Source organism: Helianthus annuus, chromosome 9 (assembly GCF_002127325.2).
Source record: "Helianthus annuus cultivar XRQ/B chromosome 9, HanXRQr2.0-SUNRISE, whole genome shotgun sequence".
Taxonomy (NCBI): domain Eukaryota; kingdom Viridiplantae; phylum Streptophyta; class Magnoliopsida; order Asterales; family Asteraceae; genus Helianthus; species Helianthus annuus.
The window spans coordinates 18,933,407-18,945,591 of NC_035441.2; the positions used below are offsets into that span (position 1 = coordinate 18,933,407).

General features: G+C 38.5%; 1 protein-coding gene across 1 annotated transcript; it reads left to right on the forward strand.

The window, feature by feature from the left end:
- Nucleotides 1-9,909: 9,909 nt before the first annotated feature.
- LOC110875422 lies at nt 9,910-10,764 on the forward strand. Its single transcript, XM_022123620.1, has one exon. The coding sequence runs from the start codon at nt 9,910-9,912 to the stop codon at nt 10,762-10,764; it is 855 nt and encodes a 284-aa protein (XP_021979312.1).
- The last annotated feature ends 1,421 nt before the right edge of the window (nt 10,765-12,185 follow it).

Sequence of the window (12,185 nt, forward strand, 5' to 3'; positions counted from 1 at the left end):
TCACCCAAATAGTATCATTTCCTTTCTTAGTCTTTGGCAACTTGGTGATGAAATCCATCGTCACCATTTCCCATTTCCAAGTGGGAATTTCAGGCTGTTGTAGCAAACCTGACGTTTTCTGATGTTCATCTTTGACTTGAGCACACGTCAAGCATTTAGCTACATATAGACTTCTTCAAGCCTATCCACCAATAATTCGCCTTTAAATCCTGGTACATCTTATCAGCTCCAGGATGAACGGAATATTTGGAACTGTGGGCTTCCTGGAGGATAACATCCCGAAGTCCTCCATAAACTGGAACCCATATTCGTCCATTTAACCTTAGGACTCCATCCTTGCCATAGGATAACTGCTCCTCAGTTACTCCTAGCTTTTCATCAGGGTAGTTAGCTTCTAGCACAACTTCCTTCTGCGCAGCTAACAACCTTTCATTCAAGCTATTCTTTATCTCAATGCTCTTGGCATTGATTCTTATAGGCTTTACTCTTTCCTTTCTGCTTAAGGCATCAGCAACCACATTTGCCTTGCCTAGATGGTATCTTATTTCACAATCATAATCGTTTAAAGTTTCCATCCATCGTCGCTGCCTAATATTCAAGTCCTTCTGATTAAACAAATTTTGAAGGCTCTTGTGATCAGAATAGATCACACACTTAGTTCCATACAGGTAATGCCTCCATAGTTTTAGTGCGAATACAACGGCACCCAGTTCCAAATCGTGGGTGGTGTAGTTCTTTTCATGCACCTTTAACTGACGTGAAGCATAGGCAATGACCTTGCCTTTTTGCATAAGCACACACCCCATCCCGGTGTGCGATGTATCACAATATACTACAAACTCTTCAATTCCTTCAGGCAACGTCAGCACAGGAGCGTTGCTTAACTTCTGCTTCAGAATGTCGAAAGAATCTTGCTGCTTAGGCCCCCAATCAAACTTGCTATTCTTGCGGGTGAGAAGAGTCAGGGGTGCTGCAATTCTTGAGAAGTTTTCGATAAATCGCCTATAGTATCCTGCCAGTCCTAGAAAGCTGCGAATCTCCGTAGGTGTCTTTGGTTCTTGCCAGTTCATGATAGCTTCAATCTTAGCGGGATCTACTTGGATACCACGCTCACTGACAACATGTCCAAGGAATTGGACTTCACGAAGCCAAAATTCACACTTCGAGAACTTGGCATAAAGCTTTTCTTGATGAAGCAGTTTCAGAATGCAACGGAGATGCTTCTCGTGGTCAGCTTGGCTCTTCGAGTAAATGAGGATGTCATCGATGAAGACGATGACAAATTTATCCAAATATGGCTTGCAGACGCGATTCATGAGATCCATGAATGTGGCAGGTGCATTAGTGAGTCCAAAAGGAATCACTAGGAACTCGTAATGACCATAGCGAGTCCTGAATGCAGTCTTATGCACATCTTCATCTTTAACTTTCAGTTGATGATAGCCTGACCTTAAATCAATCTTAGAGAAGTAGCTTGCCCCTTGTAATTGATCGAACAGATCATCGATCCTGGGCAATGGATACCTATTCTTGATAGTGACCTTATTAAGCTCACGGTAATCGATGCACAGACGCATCGACCCATATTTCTTCTTGACAAATAGGATTGGCGCTCCCCATGGAGACGAACTAGGTCTAATAAAACCTTTGGCTAGCAAATCATCTAGCTGTGTCCTCAATTCCTTCATCTCTGTTGGTGCCAACCTATAGGGTGCTCTAGCAACAGGTGCGGCTCCGGGGATGATGTCAATTCTAAACTCCACTTGTCTATCTGGTGGCAAGCTAAGTAGTTCTTCAGGGAAAACTTCAGGGTACTCAGAAATGACTGGAATATCTTCAACTTTGGGCTTCTGCTCATCAATAGTCACTTGTGCCATGTAAATGACACAACCCCTCTTTAAGCATCTAGATGCCTTGAGCATAGACACTTGCCCAGGTAATCCATACCGGGTATCTCCCTGAATGGTAAGTGACTCACCAGACGGAGTCTTAATCACCACTTGCTTCTTGTTGCAGATGATCTGGTCTCGGTTATGCGATAACCAATCCATGCCCAATACTATATCAAATCCGGCTAACTTCAAAGGAAGCAAGGACAAAGGAAAAGAGTGGTTCCTAAAAGATATAACACATCCATCTAACATGGTTGAGGTGGTTTCTAAGGTTCCATCGGCTAACTCCACTTCACATTTCACACTTAAGGTTTTAACAGGTAAATTCAGCAACTTACAAAACTTGTTATCTATAAACGACTTATCAGCGCCATAATCAAACAGTACTCTAGCATATACATCATTTACGAGGAAGGTACCTGTGATTACATTGTCGTCCTGAATTGCCTCCTGTACGTTCATTTGGAAGACCCTAGCATTGGTCTTCTTGGCTTCCTCAGGTTTCTTGGCGTATTTAGGGCAGTTATTCTTAATGTGCCCTTTCTCGTTGCAGCCATAGCAGGTAGCATCCTTAATCTTCTTGCAGTCAATGGTCTTGTGCTCTTTAGACTTGCACAACCCACATGCAGGTGGTCCTGATTGAGACTTGGTCTCAAGCCTGCACTTTCCAAAGTGGCGTTTTTGGCAAATTGTGCATTTTGGCTTTTCTTCAGTTTGCTAACTATTCTTTCCAGACCCAAACTTTCTAGAATCAGTGTTTCCCTTATGCTTCTTCTCCGACCCTCGTGAGCTATCCTCCTCACGCTTCCTCTTACTCTCTTCAGAGTTCTTGAGCGATCTTAACCTGACCGCATCTAAGGTGAGGGATAGAGATAGATCAGCAGCTGATCTAAAAGTAGCAGGTCTCGAAGCCTTAACACTGGCTTTGATTTCTGGGGCTAATCCCCCAATGAAGCGAGCAATCCTCTTGGGTTCTGGTGGAGCAACCTGTCACACCCCTATTTTCCACGTGTCACCGGTGGGCCCGGTGGGGAGTATCGTGACGTCATTGATATCATCATAGTCAAACAACACAACATGTAAATGCACAGCGGAAGCAAAAGATATAGATTCATTTCAACTGAATAAATTGTAATGTTTAAGTATCACAAAACAGTCGAAACAGATCCATAGGCGGATCAAAATAAAAAGGAAAACTGTTCACAGACTTTGACATCTAAAGCTTGCGAGACTTGAGTACTGATGCCTGGAGTAGCCAGCCTATTTCGTCTAGTACCTGCACTTAGCCTTTTTGGAAAAATACGTCAGTTTGCACTGGTAAATACAACTTAACTGACTCATTTTGAAAGGAGTTTGAAAATTGATTTAAATGCACTTCGGCAAAAATATTTTATAACTTGGGACAATTATTCAAAATAATCTTGTATACAGTTTTACTCATTTGTCGTCCATTAGGGCCGGTTTGTAGGGCCGGACTTAAGTTAACTGACACGCCACAAGTATAATGCCCACAAGGTCGATTCCTTATAATGGGATACCAGTTTTTACATAATGCAACTGTCAGGTGTACGCCTACACCCCGTGCTTAGGTCGTGGCCATTTCATGAATGATGCCAAGGATATTCGGGACATGGTCATTTAACCCCCAAGGGATATACACCAAATAATACATATCAAACGGGTCATGCTAATACATTAATCACAGTTCGATTTAAATGACTACACACACCCGACCAAGCGGTACTTTTATAGCACCGTATCCCAAGCCCGTATAGGGAAAATAAGTTAAGGGTATTTACCTGAGCAATAGTATAATTCAAATACAGCAAGTGCACGTAGCTTTTACTGGGCTCCTAATCTGGAACGAAGGTTTTAATAACCTATTAGAATCCTAACGGGTCTTTAATTAAGTTTATACTTAGACCGGTTAGTTTTCAAAAGGAAAACACGGTTCAAACGTACGATAAAGCGAAGACCGGTTTAGAATGTGGTCTTGACCCGACAAGCTTGTACGCTCGTTTAACATGGGTAACTTAAACACATTCTGGGTTTTGAGACAAAAACGATATGGTTTGACCCGTTTCGGCTAATATATGCAATCTAGTTACATACGCCGATCCGAACGCGAGACATGCGTAACGGGTAACCATAAGAGTCATGAACATGTTCCACGAGTTAATATGCCTTAAATATGTTGTGACATCAGTAGGATATCTTCTATTATGCCCATAACGAATTTAAAACCAATTTATGCCCCGTAAGGGTATTTTGGTCATTTAAAAGGTTATAAAAGAGTTTAAACATAATTCTGAGTTTTGGATCTGATATAATCAGTAAAATACTTAATTTACTAAGTTATATCAGTAGGGTATAACTTATATGTGAAATCTATCCTTTATAACCAAACTATGCATCTTAAGGGCATTTTGGTAATTTCACATAAGCCTAAAAGGTCAAAATCAGAAATCTGAGCTTAAGACCTTCGCTTACTGTTAGAATGTAAATATTTACTAAAAATATCAGTAAGCATCAAATCTTATATTTATAAAATGGTTTTAATATATACTATGCGTTAAAAACGCTTAAAAGGCGATTTGGAGCCATTTCCGGGTTTTCAAAGGAATCTGATAATTTATTATTCCAGAAGGCTCAAATAATTTATTTATCATATTAGATCAGTAGAAAAAGGTTTGGGGTCAAAAGGATTTGTAAAACTTATTTTATAGCCCAAAAGGGCAAAATCGGCAATTACCGAATCAAGCTTAGAACTCTATGTTATGCTCAGCCTAAAAATAAATAAAAATCTTCAAGAATCCCAAAATATTATATAACAATAGTGGGTAAAACGTTTGGTATCAAAAATTGGGTTTAGATAGGCTATATGCTAATTATTCGGCTTAATTACTAAAAAGCTTTCTAATTACGCTAATGAGCATAACTCCTAATCTAGACTTCAAACTAATGTCAAATTTTAGGGACAAGTTTATAAATCAGTGGTGAAGGTTTCTATCCTTTCACTTTTTAATTAATCACATTTTAAAGTCAAAAGGGCATAATAGTCAACATTTAAGCATTTAACGGAATCATGGATATGGATTGGATGACCAATGAACCAAGTTGTATAATCTCAGAGGGTTATACTTATAAGTAACTTGGTCTAATAAAGCTCTAAGGAATTCTTAATTCATGCTCAAACGGGTCAGAACTGAAAGTCAAAGCATAAGTCAAACTATGTGACTTTTGATCCCGAACCAAGCTCAAACTGAAAATTGTCGAGTTGAACATATTTAGACATGTTCTTACATTAATTACCAAGTTATATTAATGTCAAAACAGGTTGCATAGCTTCTACATTGTTAATTATGCATCTATTTGAAAATTAGCTTTCTGTTGAATTTTTATAATCAAGTTTGACTCGACAATTGACCTAATTAGAGTGGGAATCAGAGGGTGACCTTTTAGGGGTTTAATGCCCACATAATTACCAACTCATAGGTACTTTCATAATGAAATTTGACTGGAGCAATTAAGATTAATGACGAAGTCAAACCTTAATTACGACGGTTTGACTAAATGCTAATAAACTAAGCAAAACTGAATTAAAGGAGGTTAAGCATACTTACAATAGTCCTAAGCACAACTAATGATCAATAGGAAAGATGCTTGAGCTCCAGGAACCTCCAAGAAGTGAGTTGTGATGGTTACAAGTGAATGAGCAAATGAAAACCCAAAGTTCATGGCTTTATATAGGTTTCTTGGATCATTAAGATCATGCCAAACAAGTCTAGGAATGTTATGGGATCATTCCAAGTGTCCCTATACTCTTTAAAACCATCAAACAAGCTCCAAGTATTGAAAACCAGGCATCTAAGTCGGTTAAACCGGCTGTAACAGGCAGCTGTCAACATTTCTTGTATCTGGCAGTCCCAGGCGGCCCGCGTAAGGGTCCTGCCTAGGCTTACGCACCCCGCGTGGCATCTGGTTTTATACATAAAAAATATAAATTGTTTACCTTAATGGTTTAACAAGAATTTTAAGTATAGGAATACTATATTGTAAATAAGGTAATTACTTGTATAAGTTTCCATATATAATCAATAAAATTTATATTTATAATGTTTATTGATTAATGATGATAAAGCAATAAATATCATGAAAGACTCGATTGATGTTGTAAGGACTATTAAGGGATATACTGAAATATGAAATAAATTTGTGTATCATTATCTTAGCACGTGATTTTGTGTTAAGATTGCTTTTATAGAATAAATTCAAGCGGATTCAATATAAATAAATAAATAATTAAATCCGAGATTAGCGCAAGCTTCATATTTTGTGAAAACGTCACCACAAGGTGATCGTGATCAAAGAAATAATTTAATGAGGTCGAAGGTTAAGAAAGCATGTTATAGTTCAAGAGAATCGAAGTGCTTGTTGGGATTATGATGGCCCAAAAATATCATATGGAACTCTGAATTGAATACGTATTGCGAGTAAGTTAACTGTGTTTGAATAAAACGAGTTTTAATAAGGAAGTTCAGACATGATTATAACAGAAACCATGTATACCTAAGAAAATTGAGTTTTTCAAGAAATTCATTGATTCGATATTAAAGAGTCATTGCTTTGTAAAAACGCGGTTTATAATGCAAAGATCAAGTATAGCAAAGTGAGATTTGAACTTTTAATAAAACGATAAATTGGAATGATGCCCTCCTATGGTCTTTATAACTCAAATGAACCACATACGCAACAAATAATGCATGCGTAACGTGTGGATTTACCAAGAAATGAAATGGATCAATATTTGCTACTATGAAAGAATTCTCATGGTATGATGACCATTAGGGGAAGTAGAAATACGAAGGTCAACTTATTATAGGTAGAAGTCAGAATTGCAACGAAAGGAATATAAGAACTTTATCTAAATTTCGTGTGATAATCGTTGTTAAGTGACATTACCAAGGAATGTCGAATGAAATGAAAATGAAATAAAGGATTTGCAAAGGTATATGACTTCTTTTGTGGTGCTAATAATTATGACTCTGATTAGACTGTGCACCTATGGTTGTGAAATATTGTTTCAACGTACCTCAGCGATATTCAGATTGTTTGTGGGATCATGTGGCAAAGTGCTGCTTTTTGATCAGTAGTTCTCCCACTGTCAGGATTTGTATTGTTGTTGTTGCCTAATTATATTTTCCAAAGGTCTTGCCTTGAAAGTTGTGTGTGATATACTTCGACATCTGTGTATAATTTAAGTTTCTTGTGTTTTCTTGTGTACTAGCACAACTTAGCATGCTTCTTACTTGCGTTAATAGTTTATTGTAACGCATTGTAAATTTATACTTTTGATGGGTCCCAACTTAAAGGGTTTCCATTGTTTATTTTGTCACACGAGCTATGAGACAAATGATCAAACGAAATAATGTTTGATATCGGAAAAGAGTTTCCTGATAAAGAAATCTAGACACATATGCTTGTGCTTTATTCCTATTTGGCTTTTGAAATTCCTTATAGATATACATATCTATATAATCATATATTTCACATGCTGTAATATACATACCCTCTATAAGGTCAATGTATTTAACAGATTCATATTTCCAAAAACAAGTCAGATATCAGGTCATGATATTATTTAGGGAAATCTTGTCACTGATTTGACATATTATTTACCCCGTCTTATCCGGTTTGCGCCGGAGAGGTAACTTCAGTATATCCAGACAAGCTGGAGAGTCTGCTACTCTATACCTAGTTTTGTCGGAGAAAATTTTCTATTTCCCATAAATAGTATCTTTTCAAGCTTTTAAAAGTGCCTCTTTTATTAGGGCTTTTATCCAGAATCAAGGAAATTTGTATTTCCATAACATATTTTTATTCTAGACCAAGTAATATCAAATAAGCAATAATTACTATTAATTCTTGCTTATTTATCATATCTTGCAATATTCTAATCACCATTCTTATGGCATACAAAAATCCATCATAATTTATTCACATAAGTACTTAGCTTATTTTGAAGTTTATACTAAGGCATCTTTTCTTAAGTTCAAGTCTAAATGCTATAATGTGTGCTACTAGTTAATAGCAATCTCCTAACTCTTTTATATGAACTTAGGTATTATTGTCACAACACCTAAAGACTTAAAGCAGTGGCTCTGATACCACCTTCTGTCACGACCCCCGACCCACCCTGGACGGAATCGGGAGTCGCGAACAGCCCAGTGGTACCGGTGATTATTTTGAAAAATATTGCAGCGGAAATTTAATCAGGACCGTGAGTTAGGAAAAATATCAGAGTTTAGAAACACCGGATTTTTTATTTATTAAATAGATGGAATAAATCCATGTTTTACAAAAGTAGCTTTAATAAAGATAAATTTTATTACATAAACAATATTTCTTAATTTGATTTTAATTAATAAAATAAGCCACTTCTTGATGCCTTTCAGTGCCGTATCCATCTTTTACTCCAATCTACTGTAATTACCTGAAACGTGTTTTAAAAAGGTTTTATCAGTGGAAAATACTGAGTGACTTCATTCAGGTTTTATAAAATGACTCATAGTTATAAATTACAGCATAAGAGCGATTACAATGTTTCTGATATCAAACCAACTACCCACGGTACTTTGTCACTCGACCCATTGGCCCTCTAATTGTCCAATGGTGTCTGTGATTATGGTCATATCACCCATTGGCTGCCCCAATGGTGAAGATTATCAGGTAATGTATACAAAACCCCACATACCGGCCGTAACTTGGTGATTACAAAGACTTAATCCCTGTAATTATAACTTTGAAAATAACTTGGAGTTTTGTAAAACAGTTGATAAAAAGAGAATGACTCACATTATAAGCATGCAGGTTCATATGGCCAAAGTTTAGTCTACAGATAATCCTTGATATATTGCAGATTTATATAGGCAGAGCTTAGCCTATTGATTTAACCTTGTAACCTAGTGCATACGAACTAGGTAGGTAACTTAATACAGCAATTACGATAACTCACGAGATTAAAGCCCTCACAACGAATGACAAAGTGCAATCACTTAAACATCCATCGGATTCACAACGAATGACAAAGTATTCCCCGAATTCGGGTGGTACTCAAACATCCTGTCGGAATCACAACAAATGACAAAGGATAGTACTAAAACATCCATTGGATAGTTTCAATCGATCGGACATTGAATCGTAGCAGCGATTGAGTTAATACCCGGTATCGCAGCAGCACCCCGCTATACTAATTAGTGATTCGTGTGTGTTTTTTTGGAGTATTTAGACGATATCTCTGCGTACGATTTGAATTTTATCGTCGTTCAATCGCCAGAATTCAAGTCCCAATGTCTGCTATTTATACACGAAAATTGACATGCTTACGGACCGTAAGCATTTATCCCTTACGGTCCGTAAGGGACACGAAATCACTATAGTCTTGCCGCGTATGTGTGTAGGCTAGCTGAGTCGACGAAATGATTAAATTCGATTTTTATAGCAACTTATAAGGATAATCGTTGAGTAGGGAATACCCCCCTGAGTTTTAGGGGCCCTGATCCTGATTCTGATTGTTCTGAAATTTGTAGGGTTTGTGCAGAATCACTTGGGTGTCTCAATTAGGGTTTCCTATTGGATGAAATAATACAATAAATAATAGTTTTGATGAGGGTTGTTACATCAAAGCAGTAGTTCAGCTACCAAGAATGCACGTGTAAACCAGGTAAGTGTACTTCGTTCTAGTAAAGTGTATGGTAATAAGGTTGGTGCTCCACCACAATTTGTTGATGGTGTGGTGGAGGAGTGGGATGAAAATGAGCAAGAGGAACATAAGCCTAAACCTGTTAGCCCTACGAAAGCTAATAAAACGACTTCTCAAGAAACTAACGATAGGGTATTAGAAAACGCATCAACTAAGGCTACGGAAAAGGGTGCGGGAATTAAAACCAACCCGTTTCCTCAAGCTTTGGTAGAACCGGGAACTAAAAGTACTAAATGAGGCCCACAACAGGAAGAGATGTGGGAAGTTTTTAAGCAAGTAAAAATCAATATCCCGTTGTTAGATGCAATAAAACAGGTTCCAGCTTACGCTAGGTATTTGAAGGACGTGTGCACCCAAAAGTGGCAAAACAAATTTCCAAAGAAAATCGATTTAACCGAAAATGTTAGTGCCGTTTTGTCGGTTGCCATTCCTCCTAAACTCCGAGATCCAGGTGCTCCGTTAATACCCATTCAAGTGGGTGACTTTAAAATGAGTCGGGCACCGCTGGATTTGGGAGCGAGTGTGAGTATTCTCCCGGGGAGTCTTTATGATCAATATGATTTCGGACCATTACAGAGAGCCGACACCACAGTAGTGTTGGCCGACTTGACTTTGAAATTACCCCGGGGAATCATGTGTGATTTCATTGTCAAAGTAGAGGACTTTTACTACCTAGTTGACTTCTTGGTTTTAGACTATGTCTCAATTGATAAAACTAAACAACCTAACGTTATACTCGGTAGACCATTTTTAGCAACTGCCAACGCTTTAATTGATTGCAGAAATGGAACAGTTGACATGACCTTTGGTAATAGGAAAGTCCAATTAAACGTGTTTTCCCATGCATCTGATTCTCTGGTTAGTGGTGAATGCTTCATGGCGGACATCATTGACGAGTGTCATCCTCATGAAAATGGGGTAAACACAACAGAGACGTGTGTTATTTGTGACAGGGAACAGGCTAAATTGTTGGAATGCTTTAATGAAGCCGAAAAGGAATTGGAGGTGATGGCAATTAAAGACGGGAGACCCACTTGGACTCATCAAGTGGAAAGTCTACCCGAGCACATCGATACGCATATGAAGCCATCATTGGAATCACCTCCATAAGTAGAGCTAAAAGAGCTGCCGAAACACCTCAAGTACGCCTTCGTGGGAGACAATGACACCCATCCGGTGATCATTGCATCGAATTTGACAAAAGCTCAAGAAAAGGCTTTGATGGGGGTGCTAGTGGAGTATAGGGCAGCGATTGGATGGATGATTGTAGACCTAAAGGGGATTAGTCCATCTATAGTGATGCACCAGATAATCATCGAAGAAGGTGCGAAGCCGACAAGGGATGCACAGAGACGTCTGAACCCGAATATGCGGGAAGTGGTGAAGAAAGAGGTATTAAAGTGGCTGGATGCAGGTATAATCTATCCTATCTCTGATAGCACATGGGTCAGCCCAACTCAAACGGTAACAAAGAAGGCAGGGATACAAGTTGTCAAAGGTGAAGATGGCGAACAGATTGCCACTCGGCCTGTAACCGGGTGGCGGATTTGCATTGACTACCGGAAGTTGAATGCTGCAACTTCAAAGGACCATTTCCCCTTGCCTTTCATAGATCAAATCGTTGAGAAACTTGCAGGTCAGAAATTTTATTGTTTCCTAGACGGTTATTCAGGATACAACCATGTTGCAATACATCCAGAGGATCAACAGAAAACCACGTTTACGTGTCCCTATGGCACCTTCGCATTTAGGCGAATGCCATTTGGATTATGTAACGCCCCGGCCACCTTTCAAAGGTGCATGATGAGTATCTTTTTAGATATGGTCGGGGATTCTCTAGAGATCTTTATGGATGATTTCTCCATTTTTCGGTACGTCTTTCGATTTGTGTTTAGATCAATTAACAAAAGTGTTAAAAAGACGTGTCAAGTCTAACTTGGTTTTAAGTTGGGAAAAGAGCCATTTTATGGTCCAAGAGGGGATCGTGTTGGGACACGTGATTTCAAGTAGGGGAATTGAGGTAGATCATGCGAAAATTCAGGTTATTTCTACTTTACCGCCTCCTACTAATGTTAAGGGCGTCCGTTCCTTTCTAGGACACGCCGGGTTTTATAGACGGTTCATCAAAGGATTTTCTGTTATCACAAAACCGCTATGCAACCTTTTGTTAAGAGATGTGCCATTTGTTTTTGATGAAAAATGCTTAAAAGCTTTTAACAATTTAAAACAACAGTTGATTGAAGCCCCCATTTTACAATCACCAGATTGGTCGCTCCCTTTTGAAATCATGTGTGATGCGAGCGACTATGCGATGGGGGTAGTGTTGGGACAACGGGTTGACAAGAAACCCGTGGCTATTTATTATGCAAGCAAAACTCTTTCGGATGCTCAGCTAAACTACACCATTACTGAGAAAGATTTGCTTGCGGTTGTTTATGCAGTGGATAAGTTTAGGTCCTATTTGTGGGGTAGCAAGGTTGTTATTTACTCTGATCACAGTGCTGTCAGGTACCTCATGGAGAAGAAGGATG

Coding starts and splice junctions, on each gene's coding strand:
- LOC110875422 (XM_022123620.1), top strand. CDS start 9,910: ATGTGGGAAGTTTTTAAGCAAGTAAAAATCAATATCCCGTTGTTAGAT.